Source organism: Peromyscus maniculatus, chromosome 3 (assembly GCF_049852395.1).
Source record: "Peromyscus maniculatus bairdii isolate BWxNUB_F1_BW_parent chromosome 3, HU_Pman_BW_mat_3.1, whole genome shotgun sequence".
NCBI lineage: Eukaryota > Metazoa > Chordata > Mammalia > Rodentia > Cricetidae > Peromyscus > Peromyscus maniculatus.
In genome coordinates, this window is record NC_134854.1 from 104,114,575 (window position 1) to 104,133,832 (window position 19,258).

At 43.1% G+C, this 19,258-nt stretch overlaps 1 protein-coding gene across 1 annotated transcript in view; it reads left to right on the forward strand.

Moving 5' to 3' along the window:
- Window positions 1–276: 276 nt before the first annotated feature.
- The window catches only part of Tacr1 (tachykinin receptor 1), a 174,772-nt gene continuing 155,790 nt past the window's right edge, over window positions 277–19,258 (forward strand). Inside the window, exon 1 of the mRNA XM_006994683.4 lies at window positions 277–768. Within this exon, the coding sequence (XP_006994745.1) occupies window positions 380–768 (389 nt within the window). The 5' untranslated portion in view covers window positions 277–379. The remainder of the gene's footprint in view (window positions 769–19,258) is intronic.

Consider the following 19,258-nt stretch of genomic DNA (forward strand, 5'->3'; position numbering starts at 1 on the left):
GTGGGAGTTGCTAGCAGCAGCAGCAGGTGCAGAAAGACCGGGTCTTGCCATCTAGAACTGTAAGGAGTACAAGTGTTTTAAGGCAAACGAGAGCCTACCTTGAAAGTGGAGGAATTTAGAGGCACCAGGGCCAGGCAAAGAGCATACACAGGAGAAGCATTGCTCCTCTGAGCAAGTCTCCTGCTAACAAGGACTGAGTTCTGCCCAGGAAACTTCCCACCTTCTGTGTGGCAGGACCTGAAGCCTCAGGCGACTGCAACAAGGTTCTGCAGCAAAGAGGGGTGCGTGGTGTGTGTGTGTGTGTGTGTGTGTGTGTGTGTGTGTGTGTGTGTGTGTGTGTGCCTGTAAAGAGGCCAGGGCTTTGCTGCCTTGCTCCAACATGGATAATGTACTTCCTGTGGACGCAGACCTCTTCCCCAACATCTCCACCAACACTTCTGAGTCCAACCAGTTCGTGCAGCCTGCCTGGCAAATTGTCCTTTGGGCTGTTGCCTATACCGTCATCGTGGTGACCTCCGTGGTGGGCAATGTGGTGGTGATGTGGATCATCTTGGCCCATAAGAGAATGAGGACAGTGACCAATTATTTCCTGGTGAACCTGGCTTTTGCTGAGGCCTCCATGGCTGCATTCAATACGGTGGTGAACTTCACCTACGCCGTCCACAACGAGTGGTACTATGGTCTCTTCTACTGCAAGTTTCACAACTTCTTTCCCATTGCTGCTGTCTTCGCCAGCATCTACTCCATGACTGCTGTGGCCTTCGACAGGTGAGTCTGTAGAATTGAGAAAGCACCCAGAGTACCGCGACTTGACTAAGGAGGTCTGGGGCTGGAGGTGTGGTCTGAGAACCAGACTGTGCATCTAGGCCCTGGGGCTCTGCCAGCCTGCCTGCCTGCTGGGTCCCTTTGATCATAGGAGCCCATTGTCTTCCTCATCATTTTTTCCCACTCCTCACCAGTCTCTCTTCCTTTCAATTCAATACTTCCATTTCCTTTACTTAGCGTCCCTTTCTGCAACCATCCACCAGCCCCCTCCCCCAGTCTCTGTAACTACTTATTCTTTCCCATACATTCTTTCTCTCCTTTACTTTAGTGCCTGGATGTGGGATATCAAGGGCTTGGCCAGAGACCTAGGCTCTGCCCAGGGCATCATGAACTCTGGATCTGTTACTGTGTCGCACTTTGTTGTGGCTTTGTGTTTTAAGTATACCTTAGCAAACTCCTCATTTTTTTTTTTTTCATTTTTTCCCCCCTGAAGATTCAGGAACTTTCCATTCCCACTTCAACTCTCCAGTGTTACATGAGAGTGGAAAACGATTTGACTGCAGTATTGAAACACTTCAGACTGATTTAGCCTCCTCCTCAGATTGGAGAAGCAGGTTCCTTTCCAGGGCTTCCCCAGGCAGGGGTCCAGGAAGCTAGCCCAGGGAGACTCTCAATTTCTTCTTCTATGAAAGGTCAATGTTTTTCAGCCCATACATCCACAGAGAAACGTGCTTGTTAGAAATAATTGAAAACTCATCTCCTCCAACCCTCAGATTAGGGCTTAAGACGCCTCTTGGAATTACAAAGCTTGGCTCTTTCAAACAGAGGGCCTGGTACTCTGGAATTAAGGGCTCCTCAGGTGTCATGACGGGAAACTGGTGACTACAGCACAGATTCATTGGTATTGACTTTTCCCTGAGTGTCCCAGGTCTTTCGTGTATGGTTTATATAAACAGGGTTACCCGGTGTTTACTGAGATGTAAAAGTGTGTTTAACAAGTGCCGCAGGGACCTGAAAGTGGATTGTTTTGCCATTACTGTTGAGATAAATGAATGTGAGAAATCTAAGGAAAGTGTTAGGTAAAAACATCAAGGAAAAAAAACCCAAAATACAACCCTCTTTTATATGGAGACCATATATTATTTGTAGTTTGTGTCTGTGGTGAGTAAATACTTTTAAAAGCCAAGGAAAATCGTCATTCCTGTCTTGATAGTGGCATACAACTGTTGTTTATAAGTTCCTCACGATGTGTCTTAGATAAAACATGTGTGAATCAATTTGTATTTTAAATGCAGGATGTAAAATAACTATTCAAAGTGCTAGTGAAGGAACTATTTTACAAGCTTGTCATTTGGACTGTGCAAGCTCTCAGATACTGATTTTGCTGAAATGAGGTGTGCCTGTAAATATTTCTGTGTTGACATATTCATTGAACTCATAGAAGATTCCTTAAATGAATAAGCCCTAGTATGATGTGTAGCTAGGTATATTAGTACAGTGAAACGTGGCGTTTTTGTTCCATACATGCATGTTTACTCATTCTTCCATGAATTAGAGCTGAGCTGATTTTTTTTTCCCACTGCAATGGGGCCTTGCCTGAGCTTCAGGGAGACCTGTCCATTGGTGTGAGCCTGAGCACTGGACAGCTGATGGAGCACCAGCAGACACCCTCTCTTTCTCTCCCTAACTTGCACAGGAACGTGTTCCACAACCTGCTTTTTCTAGGGAACTTAGGAGATTAAAATAGGGAATCAGAGTTGGGGTCTTCACAATGGATTGTTGCAGAAAGCCAGATTTCAGCCCCACAGCTGTTTACCTTTATAAATCATGACTGGACCTTAATGCAGTGGGACAACTGCCCAGTGGCTCTGAGGACCTCAGATGCCAGAGCACAAGAAAGGCCAGGTGTTTGCTATGTGCAGATGTGGCTCAGGGGTGCTAACAGGAACATGCTCTGGGTTACACTTGAAGTTAGAGTTAGGACCCAGGTTTGTGAGCAATTCATGTCCCCCAAGGACATGTTCCTGTTCTTGCTCAGCTTCAGGAGCACCTGATGAAGGGGTCTTTTGCATGAATGCCCATTTTCTCCCCCCAAAACCACTGCAGAAAGAAAGGGTAATAAGTTGTCTCTGAGGGAGTGCTCACTCACAATATATCACCACACACTCCTTCCACCAACATGGATATGCAGTTACAAGAAATGCTTACAAGAGATGCTAAATATTTTAATGTCCCTTGAATTATTAACAGAAAACTTCTGAACCAAATCTTCGAAAATGACAGCATGGGTTTTTTTTTCCTGGCTATAAAATCAAACCTTATTTATTGCAGAAGATTTTGGAAATAGAAAGAGCATAGACACAAAAAATTAAAATTGTTACCTCACCATCCCAAATAACACCTGGTAACATTTGAAATTCTCGTTTATGAGTATTCACTACCCCATGGAGGTCACGTTCTGTGTTTCTGTAACTCACATTTTCCATTGGTATTAACAGGAAACATTAATAACTTACCTTCTTTAGACAGGAGATTCTGATTAAACTCAGTAGGTCACATACAAAAGGAAGGCATGGGGGGGAGCTGAGGAGAAGGGTCCTCATGGAGAGAGGGAGGTGAGAGAGGAGGGTGGGGGAAACATAACTGAATCCATTTTATAAATGTATGCAACTGTCAAACAATAAAAATTTAATGTCTTCAGAAATATATTTAATGTCTTCATGGTATTGCATTGTAATACCATGCAGGTGGTATGCAATTCTAGAAAATTTTTGCCATTCTTACCAATGCTTTCGTGAACATTTCCATATAATTTTGTTTTATATTTTTTAAACTAGAAAAGATTCCTGGGAGTAGACTCACAGGATCAAATGAACCATCTGATAAAAAGCTATTCCACTGTATTTTTAAAGGACTGTAAACTCTGGGCAGAGCAAGGAGTACATTGTGCTACCTGGTTCCTTTGAATCTCCGGAGCACAAAAGAGAAGATTTGATAGCTCACTACCTGTTGATGGAATAGTTCCATGAATTGATAAGTAAAACATCCCTAGAAGGACGTTTGGAAAGAGACATAATATTGTAAAGAGAATATGCGTAGTACCTGAAGATCCCGTTACTGATAGTTAGCCAGCTGAAAATCCCACCACCGCTGGCTCACAGTTGCTTTTCTGGATGTGCTATACACCTCCATTTATGCATTGAGGAGTAAATTTTAGATCATAACAACAACTGTTAATAGGTGACTTTCTTGATTTTATTTTCTCAGGCTTTTGATTCAGTCACTGTTGTTGCCTGATATTGTTGCACGGGTACATTCTGTGTCATGAAATATTTTAAAAAATAAGATTCCTGGCATGTAGCTCAGTGGTAAAACACTCACACAGCACACATAGAGTCCTGGGTTCAATCCCTAGGACCGTAAAAAAAAAAAAAAAAAAATGGAACACTTAGTAGATGCATTATATTACAAGACTACAATAATTTTCCATTATTCCAATAACTTTGAAAATTAGTGTCTTAGACATAAATATCTTACACTTACATATTGTATGCCTAGGCGATAATTGTTTGTCATGATGTGTGTGGAGGTCAGAGGACAATCTGCAAGGGTCTGGTTCTCTCTTTCTATCACGTGGGTCCTAGAGATAAATCTCAGACTTGGTAGCAAGGACCTCCCCCAGCTCCGCCATCTTGCAGGCCTCTAGACCTAAATCTTCGAGAGTGCCTATCTTTCCTGAGAAGAAACTCCTTGAAGTGGTTTGGTTAAGCTATCCTTCTAAAATTTGCCAACTTTCTTCTTAGGACCAAATTATATAAAGAGAAATAAAGCTTCAATTGCAGACTGCAGCATTAATTCAATGCTCCATGCAGTCACTCTGTAAATGGAGGTGGGGGTAGAGGAGGGTCTCTCCTCTAGAAGGAGCATTTTTAGAAAGATTTATGTGTGTCTTCTTCTGTGTGTACAGATGTTTTGCCTGAGTGTATGTTTGTGTGTCACGTAAATGCCTGGTGTCAAGGGGCTCAGCAGAGGGCATTGGATCCCTGGAAACCGAAATTACAGATAGTTGTAAACCGCCATGTGGGTGCTGGCAACTAACGCCAGCTCCTCTCTACAAGAGCAACAGGTGCTCTTAACCAGTGAGCCCTCTCTCCAGCACCAAAATACCCATTTTGTGAAGGCAGTGCTTAGATTTCTGAGGCAAACAAAGCTGAGTGAGTTCAGCTTTCTCCAGCTAAACTTCAACAAGCATAAGGAATTTTGCATGTGTCACACTTAAAATTCAAACATCTTGTTAGGTGTAAAAGGTACAGGTGTGTGTGTGCGTGTGTGTGTGTGTGTGTGTGTGTGTGTGTGTGTGTGTGTGTGTGTGCTGTTGAGAGGTGGGACCTCAGTTTACAGGGGCTGTCGATGATGAGCATTTTATCAGTGGACCCTAAGGAGTGAGTAGGCAGCTGGACCCCAGAGCCTAAAAAAACAGGGAAGTGGATCAGGAACCAGGCCCACAGCAGCAGGAGGTTGTGAGAAGCAATGGCTTCTCTCCCAGAGAGAGGCAGGTGTGACTTCAGTGAGATAAAAAGATATGCATTGGTTGCTGTTCAGACTGGTTCTGGACTGTTGTGTTTTGAGTGAAATGAAACAGCCCAATGGGACTACCTCTAGGCGGCATGAGGATGGCCAGGGCTGCACAGAGAAACCCTGTCTTTAAAGAAACATTTAAAGAAATGCTTACCTCCTTTCTGGAGCAGCCCTGTTATGCTCTGTCATGTGTTCTCCCAACTTATGGGACTCTCTAGTGTCACGTTGGTTCAAGGAGGGCTGCATAAGGTGGCGACCCCATCTGAGAAAGGGGTTATTTGTGTGTCTATGTCCATGTGTATAGAGGGGGCTATTCTGGGTGGAGGAAACCGCACGGCAAAAGCATTGAGCTCGCTCAAACATATTTGTTGGAGGAGGACAGATGTAATGAATGAATGGATTTATATTCACATACAAATGTGGGGTGGGTGACTAGAAGGGTCAGTGGGAAGAGAATGTGCCCAGTCTATTTTGGGGTTTGCTGTGAAGATGCATTGATAAGCTGGAAGACCAGATAAGCAAGTATTGAGGGATGGGTTAGAAATGAGTCAGGGATCAAAATACAGACTGGTGAGTTTTCTGCACACCGAGGTGGTAGCCATCTGGCTGCCTAGAATTAGAAAACACCTCTTGGTTAGGCATGTCCCAAGAAAGGCTTGAGAGTCACAGGAATGTCCTACCAGGCACAAGGATGAGAAAAAGCAGATGGAGAGGGAGAGGAGACATCAGGACAAAGGTTACGAAAAGCAACCGGTGTTGGACTGTGTTCATTGTAGTCAAGGACATAGAGAACACTGGGCTTTGAAGTTAGAGAGCACTGGTGACCTGCAAAGCGACAACATCCACAGGCTGTGGACAGCATGGCAACATGGGGAATGAATGAGCTCCTCCTCAGTTATCCACCCACGGAATCATCATTGAGCGTCTGCTCTGTGCCAGATGTTGAAGCACTAACCTTGGCTTTTGGCCCCAGATGTTGAGGTTGGTGTCTTTGCCCCTGTTCACTCAGTCTTCAGGGATCAACAGAGATGTAGAGAATGTGTGACCAATACCACACTGGAGATGGGAGGCTGAAAACAAAGCAAAGCACTCCCTTGGGAATGTGGGAAAAGTTTACTGGTTCCAAGGGAAGAAGGGGGAGGAAGGGAAGGAGGCAGAAGAGGAGTGGGTTGCAGAGAAAAGAACATATAGCTTTGTATTTTAATTAAGTTCAAGGACATGGGATTGGAAATGCTCATAATGATTTATTAATATTTGTTACTTGGAAACTAGGCAGATTTCATGTTAATAAAATTGATAGTGATGTCTTCTTTCTGTATGCTTTCCAATTTATTGTCTCATCTAGCCTTCCTGCTGCCAGTAGGATGCTTTGCCTACCTAGCCAAGGCAATTAGGTGCAGCATCTTTTATCATTGTCCGCCAACTCTCCATCTTCTCAGAGCCTGAAGATCATGGACATTGTGTCTGTGTGCCTATGCATGCCACGGACTCATACATGACTACTCATGGTGGCCTTTGGATGATAGCTAAGGAAACTTGCCATTGAAAGAAGAGGCTGTAAGGCTTCTCTAAATACCAAATGCAACAGGTGCAGCAGATGCAGCAGATGCAGCAGGTGCCCCCTTTACAATTTTCTACCTCCAAATAAATTCAACCTTTCAGACAGGGGGAGGGCCAGAGTTTCAAACACATCTTAAATGGTTTTTTTTTCTGTTTGCTAATTGGCTCAATTTGATTGTCGCATCATTATAAATCCTTTACCTGTGTGTAACTGAAATCCGCCTATCTGGGTTGGGGTAGCTTCTACTGGTCCCTTCTCTGTGTCAACTTTTACAGTATATCCTTCCTGGAGCTTCCTCATCCTTAGTTCACTCACTGCCCATGACTCTTTCATCTTTCCATTTTCATGATTCTTATTTGTTGATGGGATCCTTAGAAGAAGGTGACCAGAATAAAGCATCCATCCTGTCAACATGACCCTGTCCAACACCATGTGCTGTAGGACTCATATCCTCAGCTCAGAACACTTCTGATTAGTGTTAGAAGCTGATTTTGACCTGCTGTTCTAAATGACATGTCATTACCCATGCCCATAGCCTTCATCCAATAGCACTGCAACTGTCTAGAATGTGCCGCTTTCTAACACTCCTCCCTGCTCACTTGGCTGCAAGCTCTATGCAAACAAGGGTGCTCTATATGGTTCCTGTTCCCAGCGCTTACCCAGCACAAAGTAAGAATTCACTAAACTGTGTTCAGTATAGATAAACTGACTGTGCCTCCCTCTACACACTAGAAGATCTGAAAACCAAGCTCAGTGCATGAGTATTACATCCTAAAGCATGTGTAAAATGTTCTCTGTTGAACAAAAGAAAAACCTTGCTAAGTGTCTGCTATATGGAGCTGTCTGGCAGGACAGAACACTTTTCATCAAGGTTTCTTCATTCTAAAATACCTACAAGTTCTAATTCACACCTGTCTCTTCCTCATACCACTTGGCAATCCCCATGGGGTCCTCATCATTCCCTGATGGTCCCGATATACACTGTTACAGGAGTAGAGCTGTAGTTGGAAATGTGTTGGTCATTGCCACCACACCCCCAATCTCTCCAGGCATACTGGGATTGTATAGTCAATTATCTTCCCTAGTCTATTATCAAACCCATAGGTTTTTTTCCAACTCTACTTTCATCTGCCTTCTGAATCAATACCTACAGAAACTACCCTCCATCCAGTCCTCCAAGCACTGCCCACAGCAGCCAAGTGCCTAGTCCAGGGCTGGCTATGTGGCTTTGTAAATAGTGTTCACCTCAATGTCTAGCACTCAGACACGGGAACATTCCAGCACAGAGTGACCCATGAATGCTATGGGATAGGAGACCGAGTGCATGACCCTCTCATGCCCCCACAGGAAAGACTACAATTGTACTTCAGAGGGTGCAGTAGCAGGAGAGACTCCCGGAGGAGAAACCCCAGGGAAAGGAGAGGGACTTCTACTGTGACCCCAAGGTCTCAGCCCCAGCATGAGTTTGCTGCAGCACATGAACTGCTTTAAGAATTGGATCTAGGATGGGGAGTTGGCATGGTAAGCATCAGGACTGGGTTTGATTCTCAGAACCCACACTTTTTTCATACAGAGCCGGCTGCGCTCAGTATGAAAGAGCTCAGGCAGCTGGGCGGTGGTGGTGCTTGCCTTTAATCCCAGCACTCGGGAGGCAGAGCCAGGCGGATCTCTGTAAGTTCAAGGCCAGCCTGGGCTACCAAGTGAGCTCCAGGAAAGGTGCAAAGCTACGCAGAGAAACCCTGTCTCGAAAAACCAAAAAAAAAAAAAAAGAAAGAGCTCAGGCAATAGGTTCCAGCACTGGTTCTACCATGCCCCAGCTAGGCAAACTTCATCAAGACACTTGATTTAGCTGAGCTTGACTGTCTGATAAAATGCACCCAATAAAACTAACCCCAGGCTGGCGAGGTGATGGCTCAGCAGTTAAGAGCACTTGCTGCTCTTCCAGAGGACCAGAGCTCAGTACCCAGTAACCATGTTCAGTGGCTCACAACCACCTTTAATTCCAGCTCCAGGGACTCTGACATGATCTTCTGACCTCTGTGGGCATGGTACTCATGTATGCAAATCCATACACAGACATGCACATACACAGAAATAAAAAATAATAAAAATAAACCTTAAAGAACCTAACATCATAGGATATTATCACAAAGAGAGAGTAAAAGGTATGAAAATGTCTCAGATCATTGACTGACACCCAGTGAGACCCCATTAGTGGTAATTAGCATCCTGACCTCTAATAAACCCTGACTTATCCTGTCTCCATTAGACACCCCCATTTCTATCTCAGCCTCCCCTTGGCTTCCTTGCACACCAGGTATAATAACACTAGGTGAAGCATCTTTCCTCGATGAGAATACAGTTTAAGGTCGGCCTGATTGAGCCGCCTGTCTCTGGCTAAATGCTTTTCAGCACCACTGCCACCCATGGAGACGTACACACTCCGCTAGAAGTCCATCATCTGCATAATTACAGCTCATGCTGCAGAGACACTAAAAGCTTTCTTCAATACCATGCATTAAACGTGCGTGTTCAACCTTCTGGCACTGTAAAATGACATTGTCTTCTGCCGGATTCAAGTTTAAGAACCGCCAAATTGAGATTTAAAAAAAAAAAATTCATAGGGTTTTAAGTAAGTTTATGGTTCTGTGTTGGGTCCACAGTCACAGCTATCAATAGATGCGTGATGCCTGGGGGCTGCAGGTGGGATATGCCTCCTGCCGATCTTTAATGGCCCCCAACACCACCTTCTCAAGGAGTGTGCATTTTGTTCCTTGCATGGATTCTGGCCTCTGTGTGAGTTTTCATTGACTTCTAACTCAGCACAGCTGCAGTGTTTATTTGGCCCTCAGCACTTCCTACATATCAGGAAACGACCCCATTAAGCATCACTGTCTCCTGACCTTTGACTAAAGCTCAAGGAGCTCTTACATGTGAGGTAGGGCCCCACCCCTAAGCATCTCAACACCACTTCTGAACCCATCAAGGGTTCTTTACATATTTTCAGTTAGTCACAGCTCTCTCAAATACAGCAAATCAAAATGCAATCTTTAAAAATCTAAGCACCACTTATAAGCTTGACTAATTAAGTTCTTCCTAAACATTCCAAGCGATAATCACACATTTAATACATCTGATTTTTCTTAAAACCATCAAATCCCTAACAGGAGGATTTATAAGCGTTAGGAACAAAATTGTTCTCAGGACTTAGCATAGATCATATAAGCCAAATAGATCATATAAGCCAAATACCTCAAAACTCCCCCAAGTTAGCATTCTCTTAAAGCACTCCAACTGCCTAAGAATTAAACTTGCAAATTCAGCAAGCATGCATCTAAATATCAAGTACAAAATACATTTGTTAATCCTCTTGAACACGGCAATTAAAATTACAAATCTCATAAATAAAATGCTCCTATATGTTAGGTTCTCATTTCTACAAATTCATAGAAAATCACACACAGCAACTTACGACCACCACAAAACTCACTTCCCTACACACACACACACACATACACACACACACACACACACATACACACACGTTCCTTACACAACATTGCTATTTCTTTGTCTATTTCATTTGTGTATATGTGTGTGTGTGTGTGTGTGTGTGTGTGTTTCTGTGTGCACATGTGCACCTGTAGACTCTAGATATATCTTCTTCAGTTGTTGTCTACTTTAGTTTTTTTGAGACGGTATCTCTGCTTGAACCTGGAGCTCATCAATTCAGCAAGACTGGCTTGCCAGTGAGCTCCAGAGATCCACGCCCACTGGGCCTACTTTTGTATGTGGGCATCTTAACTCAGGTCATTAAGCCCTTTCCTGACTGAACCACATCCACAGTCCCTTTGTTTTTTATTTAATGCCTTCCCAGCTTCCCAAGCCGTCCTCTGCAGAAGGCCTCTGAGGTCCTGAAATCAGGGGCTGAGTCAGAGGTGTGAATCTGAGGGTTCCATATGGAGTCTTGCCCAGAGATGCACCCCAGATCTGAGCTCCTTTCCCAGCAGAGATCTGCTTACCCAGTACCCTTAAGATTTGCCTACACTTTTCCCCTAGAATTATTTTAAAGTTCTGAGAAACCCTGTCCTCTGCTCCCTTGGCTTCCTTCAAATTTTACTCTTTCCCAAGTTTTACCTTAGCATTTTATCAAGGATGGATGGGATCATGTGAAACCATGTCCTACCCACCCTGGTTTACACTTCTTCTTCCTTCCCTTAGTCCTTCTCTTATTTTACCTTATGGGGGTCAGTCCTCTGTTGTCAGTAATGGTGTGCTACACACAGAACAGGAGTTTATTCTGGCTCCCCATTCTGGAGTTCCAAGTTGGGGGGCCACTTCTGGTGATGAGCTTCTTGTCAACAGAGTCCAGAGGTAGTGCTAGGTGCATCATGGCCAGAACTGATAGAATTAATATACACATATACACACATTATGTGTGTGTGTGTGTGTGTGTGTGTGTGTGTGTGTGTGTGTGTGTGTGTGTGTGTTTGTATGCAAACAGGCTGTGGTCCAGCTAGTCTACCAAAGTCCAAGAATCCAGTCGTCGTTCGGTCCACAAGGCTGGAGGTCTCAGCTGGTCTTCAGTATACACCAGAATTGTGAAGAAGTACTCTCTAATGCCAGTAAAGGAATGAACTTGCCAGCAAGAGCTAAAACTTCCTTCTTCCATGACCTTTAGATAGGCTGCCAGCAGAAGGTGTGGCCCAAATTTAAGGTGGATCTTCCACCTCAAAAGACCCAGATTAAGGGTGGGCCTTTACACTTTAAATGATTTAATTAAGAAAAAATCCCCCCACATAGTTGTATCCAGCCATGGAGATTTTTGTTAATTCCAGATGTAGTCAAGTTGAAAACCAAGAATAACCATCAAACATGTGATGTGTGTGTGTGTATATATATCTATATCTATATAGATATATTATATATATAATTGTTGAAATATGTATTTCTCCCTATGTATTTCATATATGCATATATATGTACATGTGTACACACACACACACACACACACACACACACACACACACACATATATTTCAACCAGAACTGAATTTATGGGAGCTATGGTATACCTCTCCAAAATAAAGAAACCCCCAGATATGGTGTTATGCACTTGCAATCCCAGCACTGGGGAGGCAGAGGAGTCAGACAGATCCCTAGGGCTTACTAGCCAATCATGGTAGGCTACCTGACCAACTCCAGACAAGTGAGAGACCCTGTCTCAAACATCAAGGTGGGTAGCACCTGAGGAATGACAGCCAAGGTTGTCCTCTCGCCTCCAAGCTCACACACCTACACCTGCACAGACACTTGCGTGGACACTTGCACTCACATGAACAAACATACACAAGTAAATAAAGTCACCACAGACACTCTTGGCATGCACCTCTGATGTAGAAACAGCAGTGCCCTTTCCCCTTGAGAGACTTCCTTTCTGGAACCTGGAAACCACCCAGAATCAACTACTAGTTCTTGTGGCAGTCTTTCATCAGATCAATGAGTTGAAGACCTTCTTGTAACTCTGGAAATGCTGGGATCCTCCTCTTCCCTTTCACCTCACTGCCTTGGATTTTAAACAAATACATTTATTTGTTCAATTCCAGCACCTGAGTGTCCTCCTTTGCTACTCCATAGATGTATGAGCTCATGTAGGAGGCCACGGAATAGTCAGGGCAGCCTCCTCTCTGCTCTGTCTATCATAAAATATAACTTAGACATTCATCTTTAAAAGCTTAATATGCACATTAGTAGCATGGGAGGGGATTGGGAGCATAAACTTAAATACCCACCTTGTATGATTTAATAATTTTATTTTACTCTGGAGAAGTGACCTCTTGATGAATTAATATGTTTTCATAAGAGGATTTGTCTGATTCTGAAATCCGTTAAACAAAAGGAAACCCTCCTTAAATACTCTTCTAAATAGTCCCAGAGATACAGATGGAGCTAGAATTTCAAACAGAAGCAGCCCTGAGTGTGACTATAATTAGTCAGTGTAGTAACTGAACTGGGATATCCAAAGAGATACCTCATGGGCCAATCGTCTGGAGTCATCATTTAAGATGGTTTCCTTAATTATTTTCTCTCCCCACCTGGGATGCTGAGGAGCTGGGAGTCAGTCACAGGTGCGGCATGGTGGTCTAAAATGCTAGACACACTGCAAAGGCAGAGACAGTGCCCTTATCTTCCTGGAGCAATCCTGTCACTGCCGCTATCACCAGCTCAAGTCAGCTTTGAGATGCTCCTGGGTCCTGCTTCACAAATCCATGGTCCCAAATTGCTGCTCCATTCTCCCCACAGCCTCAGACTGATTTAGCAAGTTAAATTGAACCAAGAGACATGCAGCTGTTAAAAGAACACCAAGGTGGAGTTCATGGGGACCTTTTACTACTCAGAAGGTCTCACCTGTACTTCAAGGAAAGAATGTGCTCTTGATCATTACCTATTCTTTGAATGGTGTGAAATGCGGCTAATTAGCATAGCGGAGGACTTGAGCTCTTTAGAGAGGTACCATGAGATGATCCTCCCTGGAGCCACACTTTACATTTGTTCCCCAAATGCTTTCCTCTTCCCGTGTGGAGTGGCGAGGATCTGAAAATCAGAAGGCCAAGATCCAACTGGAGTGTCAGCAAAACTTGAATGTTCTTGGTTTTTCAGTGGCCTGGTGTAATGACACAAATTAGTCACCTGAGTAGGGGTCTCACCTACAGGATTGTCCCTGGTTGCCTTAAAAGATGTGGGGAAATAATGACACAAATTAGTCACCTGAGTAGGGGTCTCACCTACAGGATTGTCCCTGGTTGCCTTAAAAGATATGGGGAAACCCACCCCCAAATGTGGGTGGCACCCTCTGGCAGCAGCCCAGAAGAAATGTGGCAGATTTTGACTCCTTGGCCTCTTCTTGCCTCTCAGTTAGTTTACCCTGCTGTTGCTGCAGCTGCTGCTGCTGCTGCTGCTGCTGCTGATGATGATGATGATGATGATGATTCCTTTGCTGGTATCAGAACCGGCATTTCCAGGCTTCAATCACTAAGGATCAGTGGATCTCCAGGAAAGTCTTAGGTCCTCGGTGCCTGGTTGGGACTAGTGAAGCCCTCAACCTTACTGACTGAGCAACCTCCCAGGTTGTCAGACTTTCCATGGTGAGACAGGCAACATGGGGCTACTATCCTGACTGCTGAGGGATTCATTTCAAACACTGAGCAACCCTTGGCTCTCAGCCTCTCAGGTGTGAGATAGCTGTTGTTACTGTTTCAACAAAAGCTGACTTAATAAATTCTATTCATAATATATTCATCCTGTGGGTTCTGACCCTCTAGAGAACTCTGACCAATCCACCCTGAGAATCATTGAGGAGGTAGAGAATCAAGATAGCTAAGCTGAGCGACTAGAGCAGTGTGCAGTGTAGACGGTAACAGAATCCGGATAGTACAGAAGTATCTGGAGCTGCTTTCTAATGGAACGGTACTGCATACTATGCCAAGGAGAAGACTGGGGGCCTGTTGCTGTGAGCCCAGATTGCTACTAAAAGGCTTCCTGTCTCCATCAGAGTTCTCTTCACCCTGAGTGCCAAGGAACTCTGAATTTAGATCTCAAATGAGGTTGAACATGCCTTCTCTTCCTCTCCTTCCATCTTTGTGAGTCACTAATGGTCTTGGCCATGGCTCTAACCTAGAAGAAAGTCATTATTAAGAAGTGGCCATACTTCAACCTGGAAGAACGCTATCATTAAGAAGAGACTTTAGGGCTGATGATATGGCTCAGCAGTTAAGAGTACTTACTGCCCCTGCAGAGGACATGGGTTCTGTTCCCAGCACAGGGCACCTTATCCAATGCCTTCTTCTAGCTTCATTGGTCACTTGATACATATGGTGCATATATACCTATGTGCAGGAAAAGACGCATACACATAAATAAACCTTGAAGACATAGAAACCGAGATAGACAGAGAGGGCAGGGAGAGGTGGGGCGGGGAGGGGACAGACAGACAGACACTTTGGACCACAGTTCCACACAGCCCCCAGGATCCAGCAGATTGGGATTGAGATGAGAGGTGCAGTCCTGCTGGGAGAGCAGAGTTAATTCTTCAGCTCTCCTGCACCTTCATCAGTGGAGCGTGCTGCTCAGAGTCCTGGGGTGAGGCCAGTTTTCCAAGCGCTGGGCTCTCTGCCAGGGTTTGTCTTCTCCCCTCCTCTCTCCTCTTCCTCCCCCTTTGTCTGCACTTTTCTTCTCCTTTCCATCCCTCCCTAAACAAAACCCTCTGTGTCCTCCCTCGTAGCCCTGCCTCTGCTTCGAGAAAACAGCACAGATTCAATAAATGTCAGTGGCTGAAAAACCGAGACAGAGCAGGTGAAAAAACAAGAGCTGTTATGTACAAAACATTTACACAGCAATATAAAAAATCAAATTACTGGTGTTCTCATTAAGCAAATGAGCCCATAAGAATGCCGAAAAGATTCTTGGAGGCTGTTCATTATCGAGGTATGAACATAAGCTACTTTTTCTAAGGAAAAAAAAATAGCTTATTCTTTAACAACATCTGCAAAACTTCAAATTTCTTCCTGGTCTCTCTTGATGTACCTGTTTTATGCCATAAAAATCACAGATGTGTTCAAAAGAATTGGCAACTCACCAACAACTATAGTATGCAGCGAAACAAAAAGCAAATCAAACCTTGTGTGAGTCCAAATGCCTCCATCACCAATCCTTAGAAATTTCATTCCAAAGCAATTTTTCTATGCGTGGGATTGTTTCCACATTTAGAGCCCTTGTCTTAGCCAGTTTTCCATTACCATGGCAAAATGTTGGCGATAACCAACTCAATAAGAGGAAAGGTTAGTTTTGGCTCATGGCATCAGATGCATCAGTCACCCCATGGTCACATGTCCCCCTTGCCTCGAGGCTGTCACTACAGGCTCACACAGAACATCCCAGAAGGAGCACAATGTAGAAGAAGCCTGTGGTCTTCAAGGCAGTGGGTGGATGGGTGCAGTCCTAATACGCCCTTCTACGCACATTTCCTGTGATCTTACTTCCTCCCACTAGGCCCCCATCTCTTGAAGCTTCCACCCCTTCCCAGCAAGACCACAGGCTGGTGACCAAAGCTTTAACAGATAGGCCTTTAGGAGATGTTCAGGATCCAAACAATAGCAGTCACCCAGTATATGTTTTTAACTTTTTAATTTCACATAATATATCAGTTACTGTTCTCACTGATGTCACAAAATACCTGGCAAAGGCACTTAAAGAAGGAAGGATTTGTTTTGGCTCACAGTCTGAAGGCACTGTCCATCGTGATCAGGAAGGCATGGCAGACAACAGGAGCATGAGGCAGTTGGTCACATTTTGTCTGTAGTCAGAAAGGAGAGATGAATTCTGGTACCCAGCTCATTTTCTCCATTTTCCCTTTTTATTCAATCTGGTACCCCAGCATATGCTGTGCTGCCCTCCTCATTGAATATGGGTCATCTTGCTTCAGTTAAAACTCTCTGGAAACACTCTCACAGACATTCCCAGAGGTGTGTCTCCTAGGTGACTGCAAATCCAATCAAGCTGATGAGAAAGATGAACCATGACACAAAGTAACATAAGAAATATTTCATGCAATAAATATTTTCCACAAAATTATGTTGGATGTTTGGAAAATACCACCATTTAAATGATTTTTTTATCCTTAATTTAATGGTGTTTTTAGTTCTTTGACACAGTATATAACTTGTCAGTGTTTTCACTGAACTTGCATGTGTACATAACTATCGGGATAAATTCTTCAGAGAAAAGTCTGTTCAGAATGTTAAATGCTTTCAGACTTATGCTTTGTTCAGCTAAATCAAAACTAAATTAGGAATATCTAAACAACTGAGCAGCAGCTTGAAGGGGACTGTTTATATACAGCACACAGGAGTGTTGCTTTACCTATTTTCTAAACATGGTCTATGTCTTTTTTTTTTCCCAATAGCAAATATCTAAAATGTTGTTTAGGGACTGGAGAAATGTTCAACTGTTAAGAGTACTAGCTGCTCCTGCAGCGGACCCAGGTTCAGTTCCCAGCACCCACTGGATGCTAAACTCCATTTTCAGGGGATCCAATAACCTATTTTCGCCTCCATGGGGACTGCATACATGAGGCACATGGACACACATTCAGACAAAACATCCTCACGTGTAAAATGCACTTCTTATGGATAAGTATCTTTTTATAAATTTATTACATTTTTCCTCAATTACATAGCCAATTTTAAAATCTTCTTTTTAAAGAACCCATTCTAGATTAAGAATCTACCCTTTAACTTTCATACCATGCAAAAAGTCCCGTGTTTCCAATTCCACTTTAAATTTCTTCTTTAATGGTCACTCTAAATAAAGTGGTTATATAATTATGACATTCGCCTTTAAAAAAGTGTTTCTCTCTTTTGTGTCATGCTTAGGAAAACCTTTCTTGATCTAAAAGTAAATAAATGTGCACAAATAATTTCATGCTATGGTTCCAAAGGTCTTCAGTTTTCTACCCATCAGTAATTTAATTCAGCTTCCCTCTTTTCCAAAATGCTATACAATTATTGAATGATTATTTCCATACTTATTTGAGATATTACCTTTGTCCTACCTTGAATTTTGCTCATCTTTGGGTGATCTATATTTTTAATTAAGCAAACTGTTTTGTTAACACATGTTAATTATGTATATTAATGGAATTTCATGCAATGTTTCCAAATACATGATGCATTGACCACATCCAGCTACGCTTCTTCCACCCTCTCCTCTGCACTCCGCCCAGGCCCTGGCAATCAGTATTCTGCTTTCAAGTGAGTTCTCATTTTCAGTTTTCACATGTGGAAAAGAACGTACAGTATGTCTATCTATGCTAAATTCACATGAGACATGCATTTATCCTTCCTATAGACTCTGGGTTTATTTTAAATACCCCTGTTGAGGTTGTGACAGGGAAGAAAAGGTCTAAGTGGGGAAATGGCAGAGAAGGTAATGCAATATGTATATCAAGAAAGCAGACAGATTAGGAGACATGGGGGGGGGGGAGTAGCAAAGGGGAAAAGAGACGGATGGAGGAGTGGTTAATGATATGGATGTATGAACACATAACAATACAGTGAAACCTATTTCTTTGTATGCTTACCAATTTTTTTTATCTTGATAATGAATAAAATATTCCTACTTAAAAGCCCAAGTGGAACTTTCCCTGAAATGCATTAGACTCGGTACATTTGCAGAGTACCTCTGGAGGAGACTGTTAGCACATCAGGTGCTTTTCAAGGTGCAAATGTAGTGCGTCATCTATATAGGTTTCTTCATATGGAGAGTGTGCATTTCCTTAAAATTTTCAATATACTCAGGGTCTGGAGAGATGGCTCAGTGGTCAAGAGCTCTGGCTGCTCTTGCAGATGATGTGAGTTTGGTTCCTAGGACCAATGTAATTCCAATTCCAGGGTACTCAGTACCCTCTTCTGGCCTCCCATGGGCACTGCACATATGTGGTGCACATAAATACATGCAAACACTTATACACATAGAAGAAAGAAACAGATCTTTAAAAATAGATTATTTATATCATGTTTATAAATTATAAATATTTCATATATAAATTTAACAGTTTTGGTTGCTAAATGCAATTCAACAATTTTCCTACTTTTTTCTAATGGATTATTGCTAGTCTATTAGAAAGCTAGTGATCCTACAATACTTAACAGCCCTGTAAGGAAATAAGTCCTATGCTTTAGCTAGAGTGCTACTAATTTTCCCCAGGTCTTCCTAAGATTGTGATATAGTTTACAGTCACCAGTCTTTTTTTTATTTGCTATGTCCTTTACACCTTTATTTACTAGCTCTTTCAGAGAAATATTAGTTAAAACTGGCCAGTGTTAGCATCTTTTTCTGATCTGTTACCAGAACGTTTTTCTTAAAATCCCTGTCTCTGTTGGTTTCTGATAGATATTTTTTAATGATATAATTTCACTCCCAGTTTACTAAGAGATTTCATGAGATCTTAGTGTTTAAGAATTTATTTTTATTATTTTTAATTGTGTGGTGTGTGTGTGTGTGTGTGTGTGTGTGTGTGTGTGTGTGTGTGTAGCTAGAATTTTCCTAGTCCTGCCTGGCCCACAGTCAGGACAAATCTCTCTCACCCGCCAGTCCCACAGCTGCTCAGACCCAACCAAGTAAACACACAGAGACTTATATTGCTTACAAACTGTATGGCCGTGGCAGGCTTCTTGCTAACTGTTCTTATATCTTAAATTAACCCATTTCTATTAGTCTGTAAGTTGCCACGTGGCTCGTGGCTTACCAGTACCTGACATCTCGCTTGTCATGGCAGCGGTTGGCAGCTACTCTGCC